Source organism: Balaenoptera acutorostrata, chromosome 15 (genome assembly GCF_949987535.1).
Source record: "Balaenoptera acutorostrata chromosome 15, mBalAcu1.1, whole genome shotgun sequence".
Taxonomy (NCBI): domain Eukaryota; kingdom Metazoa; phylum Chordata; class Mammalia; order Artiodactyla; family Balaenopteridae; genus Balaenoptera; species Balaenoptera acutorostrata.
Window position 1 is genome coordinate 76,579,029 of NC_080078.1, and position 18,859 is coordinate 76,597,887.

Below are 18,859 nucleotides of genomic sequence, written 5' to 3' on the forward strand. Positions count from 1 at the left end.
GTTATTTCTTTTTTTTTTTTTAATTTTATTTTAAATTTTATTTATTTTTGGCTGCCTTGGGTCTTCATTGCTGTGCGTGGGCTTTCTCTAGTTGCAGCGAGCGGGGGCTACTCTTCTTTGCGGTGCGCGGGCTCCTTATTGCTGTGGCCTCCCTTGTTGTGGAGCACGGGCTCTAGGCGCGTTGGCTTCAGTAGTTGTGGCACGTGGACTCAGTAGTTGTGGCTCCCGGGCTCTAGAGGGCAGGCTCAGCAGTTGTGGCGCATGGGCTTAGTTGCTCCGTGGCATGTGGGATCTTCCCGGACCAGGGCTTGAACCCGTGTCCCCTGCATTGGCAGGCGGATTCCCAACCACTGTGCCACCAGGGAAGTCCCTTATATGTTATTTCTAATGAATATTAATGATTAAAAATTTCTTTTGGGAAAAGCAAATTTAAAATACTTAATTGGAATTAACAGGTTTTTGAATAACAGTAGCATGTTTCTTTCATGAGTATTCTTCATTTATTCTGTGTCTTGGTGATTTAAACTCTCAAGGAGACTTTCAGTCCAAGACGTTTTCTTCTTTTTTTCTTTGTTTGCTGCTCTGTGGGGCATGTGGGATCTTAGTTCTCCTACCAGGGATCGAACCTGTGCCCCAGGGAAGTCCCGCAAGACATTTTCTAACCTGTAATGAATACATAGCAATAGAGGCATACCTCAGCAGTATTGCAGGTTCTGTTTCAGCCCACCGCAATTAAGTAAATATCACAATAAAGCGAGTCACGTTAATTTTTTGGTTTCCCAGTGCATATAAAAGGTAGGTTTACCCTATACTGTATTAAGTGTGCAATAGCATTATGTCTAAAAACAAATGTACGTACCTTAATTTAAAAACACTTTATTGCTAAAATATGCTAACCATCATCCGACAACATAGGGTTGCCACAAACCTTCAATCTGTAAAAAACGCAGTGTCTCTGAAGCACAATACAGTGAAGGTATGCCTGTGGTGGCCTATCAGAAATGTCTTAATAGTTGGCCAGCCCTATTTTTAGAATGACAAAGCACTTTTTTGTCAAGGCTCATGTGTCTAATGACTGTACCTGTATGATATAAGAAGAATTTCATTCTAATATGGAAAATACCTAATTTCTGTTTTAGGTGGACCAAACAGAAATGTGACTGTGAATCAGACTCCTTCCTCGGGAGACTGGGGCTTACCAAACTCAAAGGCCAGCCGAATGGAACCTATGAATTCAAACTCCATGGGGAGACCAGGAACGGATTATAACGCTTCTTTACCCAGGCCTGCCGTGGGTGGCTCAGTGCCCGCCGTGCCTCTTCGGTCCGGTAGCATCCCAGGTGTGAGGCCAGTGTTGCAGCATCAGCAGCAGCAGCAGATGCTTCAGATGCGTAAGCGTTCCCTTCATAAGGAAATAAAATTAGATGTTTTAGGCTAACTTTTGCCTTTGGCTTATTTGAAAATTTATCCTTTCTTTTTGTTCCCCCAGGGCCCGTTGAGATTCCCATGGGGATGGGGGTCAGTCCTTACGGCCAAGCAGCACCATCGAACCAACCTGGTTCCTGGCCAGATGGCATGTTGTCCATGGAACAAGGCCCTCATGGGACTCAAAATAGGTGGGGCTTTATTAAGTGACCCTGTGGAAAATGTAAGCATTGGATTATCTAGAAGAGGGTGAGAGCACAGGAACAAACCTGAAAGAGAATGAGAAAAACTCTCTGTAATTGAGGTACTCATTGCCATCTGTGTGTAAAAGCGAGGCTGAGTCTGAGACAGCATGCGTTCGTGGGAGAGGGAGGAGACAGGACTGTATCTCTCAGCGAGTGGGACTGTTGAGTGGTCACACCTGGGAGCCTCCATGTGCCGTGATCGTCTCTCATAATGTAACAATCCTCCTCCATGAGGAGAGGGATAAATTAGCACTAGTTTGACAAGATAAATGGTGCGCAGAGGGTGAGCCTCAGTTTTCTGGAAAGTTCATTTTTTAGGATTGGATAATTCTTTTCTAAAATTATTTAAAACGTTTCAAGGATGAAGGTGAAAGTGAAATATAGCACGCTTTTATTTTTGTGAAGGAAAGATTGTGGATCATGTCTATTTCATTTTTTAAGTTTGGTCAGTAACTCATTGGCATGAAAGAGGCTACCTGTCACTGTCAGCTCTGACTTGAGTTCTACCATAAATTAAGCAAAGAAAAATGAATTGATCTGTTGAGTAGACAGAAGTGTAACTACATGAGCTTATTAACTTGAGTGCTTCTCTACCCAGTAGAGAACAAATAGTTTCATCACAGAATTTTTCTGAGACTGGATAAATGTCTAGCTCCATGCCCCTGTAATGTGTTGGAGAACTGTGGCATTGCTGTGGGGTTTGTATTATACTCGTATGGGGTTTGTATTATACTTGTCGATACATGAGCTCTGTGGGCCGTGTATGAAACAAAGTTATTTTGGTAGAACCCTGGGCTCAGTTCAGCATTTCTACCTTTTTTCCCATTCTTTTGTTGATTTCTCCAGCCTGCAAGTATCCTAACTACTACCACTTCTGTTCTTGTAGGGTCTTGAAAACACCACCCTCTTCATCTCTTCAATCTCCTTTCCCAAATCTCTGCTATCCTCTAAATGTCAAGGGATCTAGCAATTGCATTTTGGTGGTGGGATTGGGAGTTGTAATCTAGATATGGTGGTCGAAGATGACCTGGTGAGGTTTAAAATTGTGGGTCTTAAATTTAAATTGATGCCGTTTGTTCTTTTCTGCTACTCTGTTAGTTTATTATTTACACTTGTATTATTTGAGTTATTGCATATTAAAAATACTGTGCAGGGTTACTTTGATCTTTTTTTTTTTTTTAAGAGGAAAAGCACCATTGAAATTGAATCTAAGTCTCTTTTTAGGCCACTTCTTAGGAATTCCCTGGATGATCTCCTTGGGCCACCTTCTAACCTTGAAGGCCAGAGTGACGAAAGAGCATTGTTGGACCAGCTGCACACACTCTTGAGCAACACAGATGCCACAGGCCTGGAAGAAATTGACAGAGCTCTTGGCATTCCTGAACTTGTAAATCAAGTAGGTAGCAGTACTGTGGAAGTAGAAATGTGTGTGTGTGTGTCTGCACGCACGCGTGCTCGCATATATCCATGAAGCCATGTACAACAGTGCCTATATGTGTATCTTTTCTTTATGTACAACACTACATTCATGGATACCAGCATTAAATTTAGAAAATATACTTTATAATTGTGATAGAACTTCCAGCAACTTACTGTTTTATAAAGATGTCAAATTTTAGGCAACCATAGAAATGATCCAGTAAAACTACTATACAGTTTTTAAAATGCTGCTTTTTGCTTATGTTAGTTGAATCCTCATTTTTATAATTACCTCTTTCTACTCCCTGGACAACCAGTGTATACTCTGAGGAGGCAAGCTTTTTTTGTTTTAAACAAAACCTGTTTACACTGGTAAATCTGTGAATATCCCAACAACATCATCTCCTATTCCTAGTTACCTATTCAACCTTATGAAAATATGCCATTTACAAATCCGTATTTTTCGAAACATACATTTTGTAGTGGATCTTTTCATTATAGGATGTGTGTTTGGGGGCACTTGTGTAAGTCTGTGTGTTTAATGATAAGTGGGAAAGATCCTCAGGGTTCTCAGGCTTTGTTGGGGAGACAAATGTGTATAAAAAGAATTACACTTCAGTGTGGCAGACACTGCACAGAACTTTTTAAAGGGTGGTTGAGAAACACGGAGCAGTGATGATGTACACCTGGGGGTACCAGCCACCTGTGACCCTGACCGAGGAGCCGTGTCTGACCTGGCTGGGGGAGGAAGTGAGGGTTACATGAGGACCGAGAAGCTTTAACTGCCACTAGAATTTTTTTTTTTTCGGTCTGTGTTGGGTCTTAGTTGCGGCACTCGGGATCTTCGTTGAGACAGGCGGTGCAGACTCTTTGTTATGGCGCGTGGGCTTCTCTCTAGTTGTGGCGTGCGGATTTTCTCTCTCTAGTTGTGGCGCGCGGGCTCCAGGGTGCGTGGGATCTGTAGTTTGTGGCACACGGCTCTCTCATTGAGGTGCGTGAGCTCGGTAGTTGCAGTGCGTGGGCTTAGTTGCCCCGCGGCACGTGGGATCTTAGTTCACCGAACAGGGATCGAACCAGCATCCCCTACATTGGAAGGCGGATTCTTTACCGCTGGACCACCAGGAAAATCCCCTAGAATTTTATTTAAGGTGGAAATAGTTTTCTTTGTCTTCATGTAAAATAGTTAATGATCCTTATATAAAAATCTGACAAATCACAAAAGTACATATTTTTTTAAAAAGTTGAAAATCCTCCATAATCTTGGCACAAAGAATCATAAGTAACTTTTGTGTGTATATTAAAAAAAAAAAGCAGACGTTTAAAATTCTTTTGTGGCCTGTTTTACTTTATGAAAGTCATAGTCAATCATCTTTTTTGTTTAATGTATACATCTTTAATTTTAATGGCCAAATAGTATCCGTCTTATTGAACACTATTTAACCAGTTATCTACTGATGAAAATTTAATTGTTCCTAAATACTTTCTGTTATAATTGTATGAATTACTTACATCTTGTTCACTTTGTCTGTTGTCCTAGCTACAATCCAAGAGAAAGGATGATTGGGTTGGAGGGCTTATTTTAGAGGCTTACCTACATACTCTCAGGCAGTTTTCCTGGATGATCGTGTAGCTGCTTTTCCACAGCAGGGTGTGAGGACTCCAGTCCGTCACCCTCACCAGCACTGCTGCCGTGGCCCACGAAGACGAAAGAGCCCACAGTGTGGAAGAGCAAGTGACGGGACAAATACTGAGCATGATTATTCTTTCAGATCCTTGCCAGTCTGATGGGCAACAAAGATTCTTGTTTTAATTTGTATTTCTTTCATTAGCAAGATTGAACATATTTTATATTTTTTGGCCATTGAGATGTGTTTAATAGTTTAATAGTTCTGATGGGGTTTTTATTTTGTTGATCTGTAGCGATACTTTAGTTACTGATTGTTGATTCCTTCATTTAACAAATATTTGTCTTCTATATGCCAATCAGTCTTTCCTTAGAGACTGAGGAGCAATAGTGAACAACTTATTTCCTGCTCCCAGAACCCAGGCAAGGAACCACACAGATAGAAGTGGAACTGGTGAAGGAGAGGTTACGAGGAAAGGCATGTGATGCTGTGAGACCTTTAAATAAAGGGACCTTTTCTTAGGATAGGGCGGGATGTCAAAAATTTTCTCTAAAAAAGCATGTTTGCAGGATGACTGTTAACCTGTCTATATTGTATATTGTAAATAGTTTGCCCAGTTTCTTTTTTTTTTTTATAAATTTATTTTTGGCTGCGTTGGGTCCTCATTGCTGCACGCAGGCTTTCTCTAGTTGGCGGCGAGCGGGGGCTACTCTTCATTGCGGTGTGCGGGCTTCTCATTGCAGTGCTTGTCTTCTTGCGGAGCACAGGCTCTAGGCATGCGGGCTCTGTAGTTGTGGCTTGCGGGCTCTAGAGCGCAGGCTCAGTAGTTGTGGCGCACGGGCTTAGTTGCTCCGCGGCATGTGGGATCTTCCTGGACCAGGGCTCGAACCCATGTCCCCTGCGTTGGCAGGCGGATTCTTAACCACTGTGCCACCAGGGAAGTCCATCCAGTTTCCTTTTAGTGGGGGCTTGTTTATAGTTTTGTTCTTTAGTTTAAAAATGTTTGTGTTTTCAAAACCAGGGTGATGAGATAAAGAATAACTGGGGACTGACTTGAATAGTCACGAAAGGTTTTCCTGGAGAGATGACATGTAAGCTGACACCTGAAGGATGAGAAAGAGCTAGCTAGGCAAACAGCCTAGGGAAAGAACAATCCAGAAGAGGTACAGCTAACTCAGAGTTGCTGAGGCAGGAAAGAGCTTGCGGGTTCTGGGAAGTGGCTGAGGTTGGTGAGAACGGAGAGGGAGCGGTGTGAGATGACGTTGGGGAGGTACATGGAGGCTGCTAGGTTCTACAAAGCTGTCTTAAGAGATTGGACTTTTTCTGTGTATTGGGAAGCCATGGAAGGATTGTAAGCAGGGTAAGGATGAGACCAGTTTTCCTTTTTTGTTGTAATTAATTTTTATTTTTCAGCAAAGTAATCCATTTTTAATTTAAAAATAAAATGATAGGAAAATATGTTTACTGAAGAACCACAGTTCCTTTGCCCCACTGCGAGATGGTGAAACTCACCTCTTTATTTTGGTAATATTTCTAAGAAATATGATTATGCAGCTATTTCTTTATCAACTTCAGTCTATATCTGTTGATTTCCAGATATGATAGTTGACTACGCGTTTGTAGTCCCTTATCTTAGAATCTTGACATCAGATATGCTTTGGAATTCAGGAATTTTTGGATCTTAGAAGGGTAAAATTGTGCATGGGTACCATATATTACAAAATACTCTTGATAGAGTTTCGAGCAATACTGTAATTTTTGGGCAATAGCCTGTGATCAAACGTGCTAATACTTCTACAGCAAAATACATAATCACACTAAGTGGGATATTACAGAGATTATGTGTTGCTTCGTACAAGTTCAGGCCAGGTTTTGCTGTTAAATACATTTGGTGCTAATGAAAAATTGTTAGTCTTTTGTAAAGAATTAAAATTTTTTTGGAATTTTAGGTAAGAAATTGTGGATCTGTATTTATACCCCCTTCCTCTAGTACGTACCCTCACACCCATACCCTCTACATACGCGTGGGCACGTGCAGTCTCTCCCCTCAAGGTGACTAGGTCCCTTGTTTTTAAATAAATAGATACCCTATATTTACATCATTTTGGCTCATTGCTGAGCCAGGTGTAGTTGCATAGGATTTTGTTTTTGGTTTGTTTGTTTGAGTTAATTGCCTTGTCTTTTCATTTTGCTTTGTTTTCTACATACTTACTGCTAAAAGTTTCTCTTACTTTTTTCTTCTTCTTCACATGTTCAGACACATTAGATAATTCCTCAGTTCTTTCTCTCCCTGTTATAGTTCCATGTCCCTCTGTTTAACTCTGCCCTTTTGAGGCTGCTCTAGAAATTAATAATTGTCATTCTTCTCCTGTGTTGGATCCTCAGTTTCCTGAATCTCAAGTCATTTTCTTTCTTGATTTACTCCTTTGCTGAAACAAAATTTCTGTTAACTTCTCTGTCCCTGCAATTTTTGGGTCCTTCTGTGTTTGAAAATGTCTTTATTCCATCCACCCCACTGCACCTCTGGCTGCCGTGTATTAAATTCTAAGTTGAAAATAATTTCCTCTTAGAATTTTGAAAGAGTAGTTCCATAGTTTTCTGGCATCCAGTGTTGCCATTGAGTCGTATTGCAGTCTGATGGCTGAGGGCTCCCCTGGTCTGTACTCAGCCTCCTAACCAGCCCCCTGTCTGGGCGCCCTCCCTGACCTTCTGCTGTCCCCAGTGGAGTGCTGCCTTGTCTCCATGGGAGACGTTGACTCAGTCCTCAGGTGGGTTTTCTCTGCAGGCACACGGGTCTCAGTTTCTCTGCTGTGTTGAGTTGCTTACTTCTCCCTACACTTTCTGTCTTCCAGATGCCTGTTGAAATTTTTTATCTTGTTGCCTTCAATATTCTCTTTTTTTTTTGGATAAATACTACCTTTTAACTTGTTTGCTGTCATTTTAGCAGGGTTAGCAAGAGAAATATAGAGTATATTATGGTCTGATTTACTTTATAAACAGAAATCTCAGATGGCTGTCTGGAGGAGGGAATTGGTATTATGACACAGAGTAGACGCACAGATGGCAGGGAGATGTCTTGGGAAGGGTCATGGCAACGGAATGAAAAGAAGGGAAGGCTATGCGACGTGTCACGGAGGAAAAGCTGACAGGACTTGCGCCCTGTGTGCACACATACGCACTTGCACACTTGGGAAGGGAGACTGTGAGGAATCGGAGTTGCTGGCGTTTAGTTCTGGGTGAATGGTGTTGCCATCTATTGTGATGTAGGGAAGATTGGAGAAGAATCAGGGTTTTTTTTTGTTGGAGGGACTGTTGATAATCACGCCTTCTGTTCTCTACATGTTAAGTTTGAGATGCCCAAGACGTCCAGGTAAAGATGTTGAGTGTGCGCCTGTATGAGCACAGTTAAGAGTCCGAGGCATTGGAGCTGGAGAAAGAAACTTGGCAGTTGTCACCAGTGGATGAGGAGACCGAGTAGAAAAGGTAGCGAGAGGAAAGAAGAGGGCCTAGGGCGGATGAACTGTTTAACATTCCTCCAAGGAAAGGCCTGAGATGGGGGAGAAAATAGAGAATGGTGTCACTGTTGCCGCGGGGTGAGGTGTGCTTTAGGATGAGACTTGGTGAAGGTGTCAACTGCACACTTGGCATCCTGTGCCGAGGACGAGAAGATAAAGGTGGATGCAGCACCTGCCTGGCTCTTCTTGTCTTAACATGGCAGGCTCTCCCCTCCTTCAGAGTATTTATTTTTACTTCTTTTTCTGCTGGACGTTACTTTGTATGCATGGTTAGCATGTAGAGAAGTGATACCTGGCATATAACACACTTAATAAATACTTGTTGAATTAATAGGTTTCTTTCTCCTTCTTGCGTACAAATAGTGGATGACTGACCACCTTTAGGTTTTTTTTTTAAAAATAAATTTATTTATTTATTTATTTTTGGCTGCGTTGGGTCTTTGTTGCTGTGCACGGGCTTTCTTTAGTTGCAGTAAGCGGGGGCTACTCTTCATTGAGGTACGCGGGCTTCTCATTGCGGTGGCTTCTATCATTGTGGAGCATGGGCTCTAGAGCGTAGGCTCAGTAGTTGTGGCGCACGGGCTTAGTTGCTCCGTGGCATGTGGGATCTTCCCGGACCAGGGCTTGAACCCGTGTGCCCTGCATTGGCAGGCGGATTCTTAACCGCGCGCCACCAGGGAAGCCCCACCTTTAGGTTTTGTTCATGTGGTGAATACACCTCAGGGGACATGGGCTGTTGTTAATTTACCTGTCTCTACTATACTCGCCTCTTGCCACCTTCAAAAGCATTCTTGTGCAGATGACATGAGAATTCACTGACCACAGTGATTTTTTTTAAAATTATTATTTATTTATTTATTTATTTTTGGCTGTGTTGGGTCTTTGTTTCTGTGCGAGGGCTTTCTCTAGTTGTGGCAAGCGGGGGGCCGCTCTTCATCGTGGTGTGCGGGCCTCTCACTATCGCGGCCTCTCTTGTTGCGGAGCACAGGCTCCAGATGCGCAGGCTCAGTAGTTGTGGCTCACAGGCCTAGTTGCTCCGCGGCATGTGGGATCTTCCCAGACCAGGGCTCGAACCCGTGTCCCCTGCATTAGCAGGCAGATTCTCAACCACTGTGCCACCAGGGAAGCCCAATCACAGTGATTTTAATTGATTTATTTTACACTTGGCATGGGAGGTCAGTGTTGGTACAGAAATCTTGTCTGGAACAAATATTATTTCTCCAGGTACTCAATACATTGTAGATATTTGGCTCAGAAAATATTTGAGTGTCTCCCTGTGTGAGACCCTGTGCTCTGTAAGCACTAGTACACAGCTATTAAAAGATGGTTTGGTCTCTGGTCTCATGGAATTTAAGACAATAAATTTGATTTCGCTTTTGGAATTCTGCAACATCATTGTTCACATATATTGACTTATATTTTTCACCTTCTTTAAAGCATTGTATTTCTGTTGCTTTCCCACATGTACTTTACTGTTCATTTATGTGTTTGATGTTTAGGGACAAGCTTTGGAGTCCAAACAGGATGCTTTCCAAGCCCAAGAAGCGGCAGTAATGATGGAGCAGAAGGCGGCATTATATGGGCAGACGTACCCGACACAGGGGCCTCCAGTGCAAGGAGGCTTTCATCTTCCGGGACAATCTCCACCTTTTAACTCGATGATGAATCAGATGAACCAGCAAGGCGGTTTTCCTCTCCAAGGAATGCACCCCCGGGCCAACATCATGAGACCCCGGACAAACACTCCCAAGCAACTTAGAATGCAGCTTCAGCAGAGGCTGCAGGGCCAGCAGGTAACCAGTCACACGTCCGAAGCAACTTTCCCTTCGGCCTCCTCCTCTTTCATTTGTTTTTGGACTGTGTTCTTTCAGGGCTCTTGCCACTGGCTCTCTATCCCTCGTCAACTAAAGAAATTCCTTTCGTTTTCACTTCTGTGTAACATTTTATTTGTATGGATGGTTCCTTGTTAGGGAGTGGTTGTACTAGAATTGGATACCTTTCTATAAGAATATTCTATTGTACAGGTTGAAAAATAAAAAATGTCAGAGAGGATTGCTCTTGGGGGAGAATAGTGCTTCTTGATGGCTTCGTAGTCTTAGAGGTAGATAATTTCTATTATTAAAAAAAGTCCTTAATGTTAATAGCCAGATGTTGAAACCTTATTGATTTGAGCAGTTTCTTTAAGGAACCTCTGCTTTCTAGATGTGTTATACAACTTGAGCTCTTTCAGTATTTTTTTTTCCGTTGTTTCCTTCGTAACACATTTTTAAAAGTTTATTTTTGTTTTGTATCTTGAGTGCACTGAGTTCTTAAATGTGGGGGAATCGAACCACATAAGCAGATGAGTGAATTGAGAATCCAGTGAGCCAGAGACTCTTCCAGTGTATTAATGTTTCTAAAAGTCAGCGTAGGTACTCAGGAAAGCTGTGTTAATGCGTTCATGGTATCATTTTTTTACCATTTCTTTCCACTAAAAATTACCCAGGAAAAGGTAGCAGAAGTAGTTTTTTCCAGTGTTACTTTGATCAAATTAAAGCTATTTCCCTATAGCCTAAGTAATCCCAGAGAAAATCTGACTTTATAAATCCTTCGAGTTCCTGTGGAAGACATTCTTTAAGCTGCAGAATTGCACTTTCACTTTTCCACCTGTTGCTGAACATGAAGACCTCACATGGCAGCCAAGGGCTTTCCAGCACCAACCTTTTTGAAATGTGAAAGTGTGCTGGTTCAGCTTAGCCATGACTTAGCCCGGTTAATGGGTTTAGAGGTGTCATCATGACCTCGCTGGGTGGTGCCAAGGGTGTGGACAGCTGTTTGGGCTCATTAACGTGCTCCACTTGCATTCTCACCACCCTGTGTCTCCCCAGTTTTTGAATCAGAGCCGTCAGGCACTTGAAATGAAAATGGAAAACCCCACTGCTGGTGGGGCTGCGGTGATGAGGCCCATGATGCAGCCCCAGGTCAACTCCCAGGTGAGAATCAGTCCCTCCGTGTTCAGGGCTGAATGCCCCGCACAGGGCTTGGCCCATGCTCGGCTCTCAGTAAATGTTTATTAAACAAAGACAGTACACAATCCCAAATTTCTTGTGTAAGAACCATCCCATGGTCCCATCACACTTTTCTTCTTCCCTTTGTCTCTCCTACTGGTAACTAGGAAGAATCAGAGGAAGAGAGGTTCTTTTATTAAAAACCACTGATTCATGTTTTTAAAGTTAATTCCCTGGGGGTGGGGTGGGATGAATTGGGAGACTGGGATTGACATATATACACTATTGATACTGTGTATAAAAAGGATAACTAATGAGAACCTGCTGTATAGCTCAGGGAGCTTTGCTCAGTGCTCTGTGGTGACCTAAATGGGAAGGAAATCCAGAAAAGAGGGGATATATGTATACATATAGCTGATTCACTTTGCTGTACAGTAGAAACTAACAGAACATTGTAAAGCAACTGTACTCCAATAAAAATTAATAAAAAAAATAATTCCCTTTGTGATCAGTTGCTGTGTTGTGAAAACAGCTACCATTTACTTTTCAGGAATTGCAGATAACAAATCTGTAAACTTTTTTCTGTTCCTGGATTGTGAAACCACATGCTCACTGGGTAGGATTTGAAATTATAAGAAGTATAAAGAAGAAAATAAATAATTTATAATCCCACCCTCAGTGACAGCCTCTGAGATGACCTGATTTCCCATAGTGGGAGGAATGCCGTTAAAGTTCTGTCTGCCTCCAGCGCATGGTGGACACTATATTAAGGCATTTCCTTAGTGTGCACAAGGCAGATGACTACACGAAAATCCCTACTGTGGTTTGAAATATTGTTAAACAACAATTCTGAAATGACTAGTTTTCGCTGTTACACCTACTCCGAAGTACCGATACCTATATATTTTCTTGATAGTCAGACCTCCTGTATAAGCTGAGCTAGAATGCTTTCCAAAAAAAGGATGTAAGTGTTTGCTTTTTGGTGATGATCCTGCCCAGCTGGCAAATCAACAGGTCAGCTTCCTTGTTTAGTGCTTTGATCACGTCACCTCCTTACCCTTCACTTCTTCTGTCAGAAGGTTTAGAGAGACTACAAGAGCTTCTGGGGTGGATTTCCTGCTTCTCTGAGTATAACCCCATCCCTTTGCTTTGTTTTTGGCTGCCCTTTTTGTTTCTCCCCCAAACATAGTCTCATGCCTGCCCCTTTTCTTCTTGCTGTTTTATTTCATAGTTTTTGAAGTTTGTCCTCAAATTCTACTCCTAAATGTTCTCTCACTTTGAGGAATGTTTTCTAACTATGGCAAAGCCCGATGACGTGTCTGCTTTCGTCCTCCAGCCCCCAGTAATTTCCACGTCCCTGTTCTGCTCCCCCAACGCCCATACCCACACCGAGCCAGAAAGCCTTTACCATAATGAGAACTGTGCGTTTCCTTTTTTGTAATTATATAGAAAGGCATTGGGTGTTTTTTCTTTCTGATACCTCATGTGTCATGGGGGCACTGTATGTATGAAATTGGCTAGCTCTTGCCACATGTGTGTAATTGCGTTCTTTCTCGGGTATTAGCAGGGTTTCCTTAACGCCCAGATGGTCGCCCAGCGCAGCAGAGAGCTGCTGAGTCATCACTTCCGACAGCAGAGGGTGGCGATGATGATGCAGCAGCAGCAACAGCAGCAGCAAACCCAGGCCTTCAGTCCACCCCCTAACGTGACTGCGTCCCCCACCATGGACGGAGTCCTGGCAGGGCCTGCCATGCCACAGGCTCCACCCCAGCAGTTTCCATATCCACCAAATTATGGTAAATTTGTCAGGGATAATAATGTCTTCCCCAAAGTAACATTCCTATGGCTGTAAGAGTCACTAGGTCTGTTGTATATTAAAAACAAATGCTATTCACTCTTGTTATTTCACAAGAGAAACAAAATTAATTAAAAAATAACAGAACAAAAATGTCTACTGCAGTGCACAGGTGATTGTCATTGAGGTAGATGATCTATCATAGTTCAGGTTTTTTCTCCCCGGGTCTTGTTTGTACAGTTCCCCACATCTTAATTTGGAAGAAAGACTTACCAGGTCCCCTCCAGTATGTCCCAGCATAGTAGAACTCTGCCATCTCCGAACAGTGAGAGCAATGCACTGTGTGGGCTTTTTGAGTTCCTTTTCTTGGTGGCTTGGGCATATTAATTACAGCCATGCCTTTGTGAGGTTCCAGGAACGTGGTGGGAGTGGGGCTAGAGGTATCTATTGCAGAGATGACATTTGAGGATGCGTCCCTGTCAGCTGGGGACACAGCTCTTTGCCCTCTAAAGGGGGATGGAGTGAGGAGCAGCGTGGTATGGTGTCCTTTTTATACAGAAAGCTCACGGAAGTAACTGCCCTTCGGGGGATCCACCCAGTGTGCATCTCTGGAGTAAGCCTGTTGCTCTAGTTGTCACCTTGGTGAGAAGCAAGAATTACTGGCAGGCAGCATCTTTATACCTTGTACTTAACACATTCCCCCACCTTTACAAAAGAACCTCAAGTTACTATAGAAAGCTGATATTCTAAGGAGGTAGCATTTGAGCATTGTAATTTCTTTTTCTTCTTCTTTCTTTTTAAAGGGATGGGACAACAGCCAGATCCAGCCTTTGGCCGAGTGCCTAGTCCTCCCAATGCGATGATATCATCAAGAATGGGTCCCTCCCAGAATCCCATGATGCAGCACCCTCAGACCGCACCCATGTATCAGTCCTCGGAAATGAAGGGCTGGCCGTCAGGAACCCTGACCAGGAACAGGTGAAGAACAGGGAATTTTTTTTTTTTTTTTGGCTGGGCCGCTTGGCTTGCGGGATCTCAGTTCCCTGATCAGGGATTGAACCCAAGCCCTCGGCAGTGAAATTGCAGAGTCTTAACTACTGGACTGCTGGGGAATTCCCAGAATAGGGACTTCGTAAAAGTCGGCCACATTCTAGTGCCAGAAATTCAGGGAATTAGTCTCTGTTTTTCAGCCAAGCCTGTTTGGATGGGGAGATTGAAGGTCCTAGGCTTACATTAGAGAGTGTGTGATTTGGCTCCTCTGTTTTGAGAAGCCTTCCTACTGTGCGCATCTCCACGAGGGTAGTGAGTACAGACAGCTGTGAAAGATAGAAGGCAGGCTGTCAGAGTTTTCTTGCTCATGTTGTTCTCTGCTTGAGTACAGCGACATTGACAAAATTGCGGTAGTCTCTGTGTGCATGTCCTGTGTTATGAAAATGACCCAGGAGGTAATTTCCTACTTTCTTTACAGCTCTTTTTCCCAGCAGCAGTTTGCCCACCAGGGGAATCCTGCAGCATATAGTATGGTGCACATGAATGGCAGCAGTGGTCCCATGGGACAGATGAACATGAACTCCATGCCCATGACTGGCATGCCGATGGGTCCTGATCAGGTACGGGGTGGGGGGATCTATCTGTTCCTTACCTTTCTCAAAAAATTTTTCCTGTTCTCTGGAGAGAACCAGAGCCTCAACTGTAATGTTAAAGGTCCTAGGTAGATTTTAAACTTGGATGTATAACTTAAAAATATATGCAATCATTGAAAAAACTTTTGGTTTGAAGGCATTGGGCCAGTTGATAGTTTCAGAAATCTGGGATCTAAGAACTGAATCAGTCAGCCAGAGCCATGTTGCAAGCCATCAGTGTAGACATAACGGATTCTTTTCTGTTGGGCAAAGTGTGTGTTTTACTCATGTTACTTCTGGTTGCCAACAGAAATATTGCTGACATCTCTACCCCAGGACCTCCAAGGAAATCACTGTACAAATGACACTGCACTAGGATTATTGGGAGTAAAGAATCATTGTCTAGGCACCCAGCTTTGAAGAAAGGACCAGCTTTGATCTCCATCAAGGGTATTTCAAGTGATGTCATTTGAGCAGGCAGGACTGGATTTTAAGCTGAAGCGTGATATCTGTTAATTTTTCCCTCCTCCTATGTATCATGGTGTTTAAAACAGAAATATTTTTGGCGTTCTGCCTTTTCAGGATGTGATTGTGGAGGCACGGAGTGTTACTGATCACAGAACTGTCCGGTGTCACTTTTTTCTGCTTGGCTATCCAAAGTCTTTGGAAAAAATGTAGGTGGGCCAGAGAACATTGGAGAAATCAAGAGATTAGAACATCCGGTTTCTTGATAGTTGCGGTATTGGGTGAAGAGCATGGTCCCAACCTCGAGTGTTTTTGTCACTATCAGGTTCTGTCCCGGGAGTGGGCATTTCAAAGTTCTCCCTTAAGGATGGTGTTGAGTTGCTCTGACCCTACTCTTGGTTGTCCTAGGCTTTTTCCTAAATAGCATTTTTATCTGCCCCTACTGTCCTGTAATACTTCACCTCCAGGAATTGTCCTTGGTGTCAGATGGCTTCGCAGAAGGGAAAATAGATGACAGTATTTAATTGCAGCAGTCAGTGGCAGTCTTTCATATGCTAACGTGCAGCGGAGTGCACTTTATTTAAAAAGTAATGGATAAATGCAATATTCTCGAGGTCTTGAGGAATGGTGAACCACATACCTAGTTTTTGTCTAAACTAATCTGTTGGACAAGAACTGTGATTTTTGTTGTTGTTGTTGAAAGTACTGGTTTCACCCTTTGCCTATATGGTAGAGCAATAACGCTTTTTGAAAATAAACTGCAGAAAACCCAAGGCCAGGTACTGCATTCTGAATCAGAATTTCGCAGTGTTTCTGTGAATAGAATTTCTTTTGTAAATATGACCTTTAAGATATTGTATTATGTAAAATATGTATATACCTTTTTTGTAGGTCACAACAACTCATTTTTACAGAGTTTGTGAAACTAAATATTTAACATTGTTGATTTCAGTAAGTTCAACATGGTGAGGTTACCAACAGAAGTCATCCCCTGAATTTTGTGGCCTGGGGGATGGGGCAGTGGCCAACAGCTTTTCCTTGCCCCCAGCCTTAGATGCCTCGCTTGTTTTCAGTCTCTTAATCTAAATGCTTTTTAAAGAGATCATTTAGATGTAGACATTTAAATTTTTTAAAAAAATTTCTCTACCAGAACTAAGCACTTTGTTAATTTTGGGGGAGAGAATAGATACGGGGAAATAAACTTAAAAAAAAACCCCAGATATCAAGGATTTTAAAAGATCAAGCAATTTGATTTCAAAGAAGAATCTTGGATTTTAAGCAGTCCATAAATTAAATGGCAATTCATGGTATTTTTTTAAAAAAGTGAATACGTTGTCTTCTCATCCATTTTAGGAGTGCTCTAAGGTTTTGGTTGCTAGGACCTGAGTCCCACATTGACATCTCAGGCGTAGACTCCTCAGTGTGTGGTTCCTGGTGTCTGCTCAGCTTGTCTTGTCCTTCCACTACTGTGATGTTTTCCCCCGAGAATTGGAGGAGTAGCATCATGGTTATTTCCTAAGGAGTTCAGTCTCCATAGCAGCCAGTTTCCTGAGATTCAGAGCCGAGGTCTGATTGGGCGCCTTTGCATTCCCTCCCTGCTGTGCCCCCGCCCCTTTCTGCTGCTGCCACTTGTCAGTTGGGAATAGGGAAGAAAGTCAAGTTTAATTCCCTTTACCTGGTTTACTTTATCAGGTTCAAACAGTTGAATGAAATTGGGTTTTTGGACTATCTATGAATTTCAAATGTCTGTTAGCCTTGGTGTCATTTCCTAGCAATAACTGAGAGCCAGTTAAAAATTTTTCACGTTTAGCGAATATTTCTAGGTGTCTCTGAAAGTGAGATCATTTAATTTCTTTGACTTATGGGTAAGTGAAACCTGTTTCCAGAACCACCACTAGAGTGGATTTGAGTTTCACACTCCCCCCACCTGGTTAAAAACAAATCTAAGATTATAAATCCATCAGCTTCCAAACGAGTGGCCTGTACTTTTTAGATAACACATCCTCTGGTCTGGAGACAGAGGCAGAGCTGAATAAGAGTCTCTGTCTTTTTAGACACAGTTGTATCAGATGTATCTGAACCTTTCTCGTTGAAGTCACACGTGTGTGGGAGAAATAGAATGGTGCTCTTACCCTTTCTTGACTTTTAATTAAAAACAAAAAGTTTTGTGATTCTTTTCCTCAGTCAGTCCTGACTCCAGGCTAAGTGGAAGGCAGCACCCCCTTTTTATATGGAAGAAAAATGAAGTTTATTATAAGTTTTTATATTTTCTACTTGTTCATTTTATTGGTGCAAATTTGAGATTTTGTTTCCTTTTAATAGATGCAGTCTTTGAGATAATTTGTTGTTTTTACCTTTATTCCTGTTTTATCTTTTTCGGATAATTCTCTTTGTACTCCTCTGCCTACCTCTCCTCACCCCTTCCCTCACCCCCACCACTTTTTTAAACCTTAGTATCTGTTGGGTGAACAATGCAAGTAATGTTTTCATCTGCTTTTAGAATGTGAGATATTTCCAGTACCTACTTTTTTGCTGAATCCAAAGATATATAAATATAAATATATATATATTTTATAAAGATCAAAATGATATAAAGGAGATACGTTTCTTCCTTTAAAAAAACAAAGAGAAATCCATTGTTAACGTTCATATTATGATGCCACTTTTCTAAACTGTGCATCTTGATGGAAAGGTGTAAATATCAATCAATAGGACTGCTTAGTTAATCAGTATTTAATATCTAAGGTGAGTCGGGGGTGTATAGGGGCGGGGTACTACAGAACATAGCTGGCTTGCTGTCCTATAAGTTCCTTGATCCATAGACAGATGCAGCTGGAAAGTAAACAGAATGGATTGCCAGCTACCCATATGCCTGTCCAGTTCCCTTTTTATTTGCAGAATCCATGCATTTGTTCGCAAGTGGGAAATTCATAGGAGTAAAACCTCTTGGGTAGATGAACTTTCCCCTGCTGCAGAGGAGCAGGAGCTGTTACGTGGCTCCAAGGCAGACTGTTTAATCATGAGCAGGGTGTTCTCTTTTTCTTTCCTTCTCTTTCTCTCTCTCTTTCCAATATATGGAATTTTGAAGAAGATGGACATGTCATTCTGAGAGCAATATTTAAATTCTCAGGAATTGACTTACAGTATTGAGAATGAATTCACTTTCAATCAAGTTTACATTAAATGTTGTTTTTAAAAAATATAAATCACACTGCAAAGAATCCAAACCACATGGGATAACTTATGAGATGGTTGAGTGGTAAGCTGTGACTCCTTTGTTGATCATTTTGGACGTCATTGTAAATAAAGGTTTCTATTTAAAATTGAAGGCTGAGAGTGTGCCACTTTTTTTTTTTTTTTAAATCCCGATTGGATAAAGGGTAAGAGATAAGGCTAAGGAATCCTATTTCAGATAATAGTAGCAGTTTCTGTGAGGTTAAAAGACATCTTGAAAGCATGGTCCTGTTCTTACACGAGGTAAGTGCTTAGGGGTCGATGTAAGTGCTTAGGGGTCGTGTGTCAGGGAGAAACGTGCTGGGCCAGGTGATGGCTGAAGTTCCTCCTCCTCCCAGTCTAGTGTTCCGACAGCTACCTTTACCCGTGGGACTACCTGGTACACGACGAAGGGCTGGATAAGGTGAGTTGCTTTGCAGTTGGTTAATACTTTTAAAAAGTGAGGTCCTAAAGCTGTTGTGATATGAGACTTACCTTTGAGGTCCCTGAAGTATGGTAAATTCTAGTCAATTTATAACCATGTATTC

The 18,859-nt window shown here is 42.2% G+C and overlaps 1 protein-coding gene across 5 annotated transcripts in view; it reads left to right on the forward strand.

Annotated features, from left to right (window-relative positions):
* The window catches only part of NCOA3 (nuclear receptor coactivator 3), a 126,726-nt gene extending 108,300 nt beyond the window's left edge, over positions 1 to 18,426 (forward strand). For 4 of the 5 annotated variants that reach the window (XM_057528665.1, XM_057528667.1, XM_057528664.1 and 1 more), the window contains 9 exons: positions 1,140 to 1,391; positions 1,490 to 1,616; positions 2,895 to 3,066; positions 9,729 to 10,022; positions 11,097 to 11,201; positions 12,781 to 13,012; positions 13,815 to 13,989; positions 14,480 to 14,621; positions 14,944 to 18,426. In XM_057528665.1, coding sequence (XP_057384648.1) covers positions 1,140 to 1,391; positions 1,490 to 1,616; positions 2,895 to 3,066; positions 9,729 to 10,022; positions 11,097 to 11,201; positions 12,781 to 13,012; positions 13,815 to 13,989; positions 14,480 to 14,621; positions 14,944 to 14,955 — 1,511 coding nt within the window. In that variant the 3' untranslated portion in view covers positions 14,956 to 18,426. The remainder of the gene's footprint in view (positions 1 to 1,139; positions 1,392 to 1,489; positions 1,617 to 2,894; positions 3,067 to 9,728; positions 10,023 to 11,096; positions 11,202 to 12,780; positions 13,013 to 13,814; positions 13,990 to 14,479; positions 14,622 to 14,943) is intronic. The other variant, XM_057528668.1, reaches the window with a different exon arrangement.
* Positions 18,427 to 18,859: the final 433 nt, after the last annotated feature.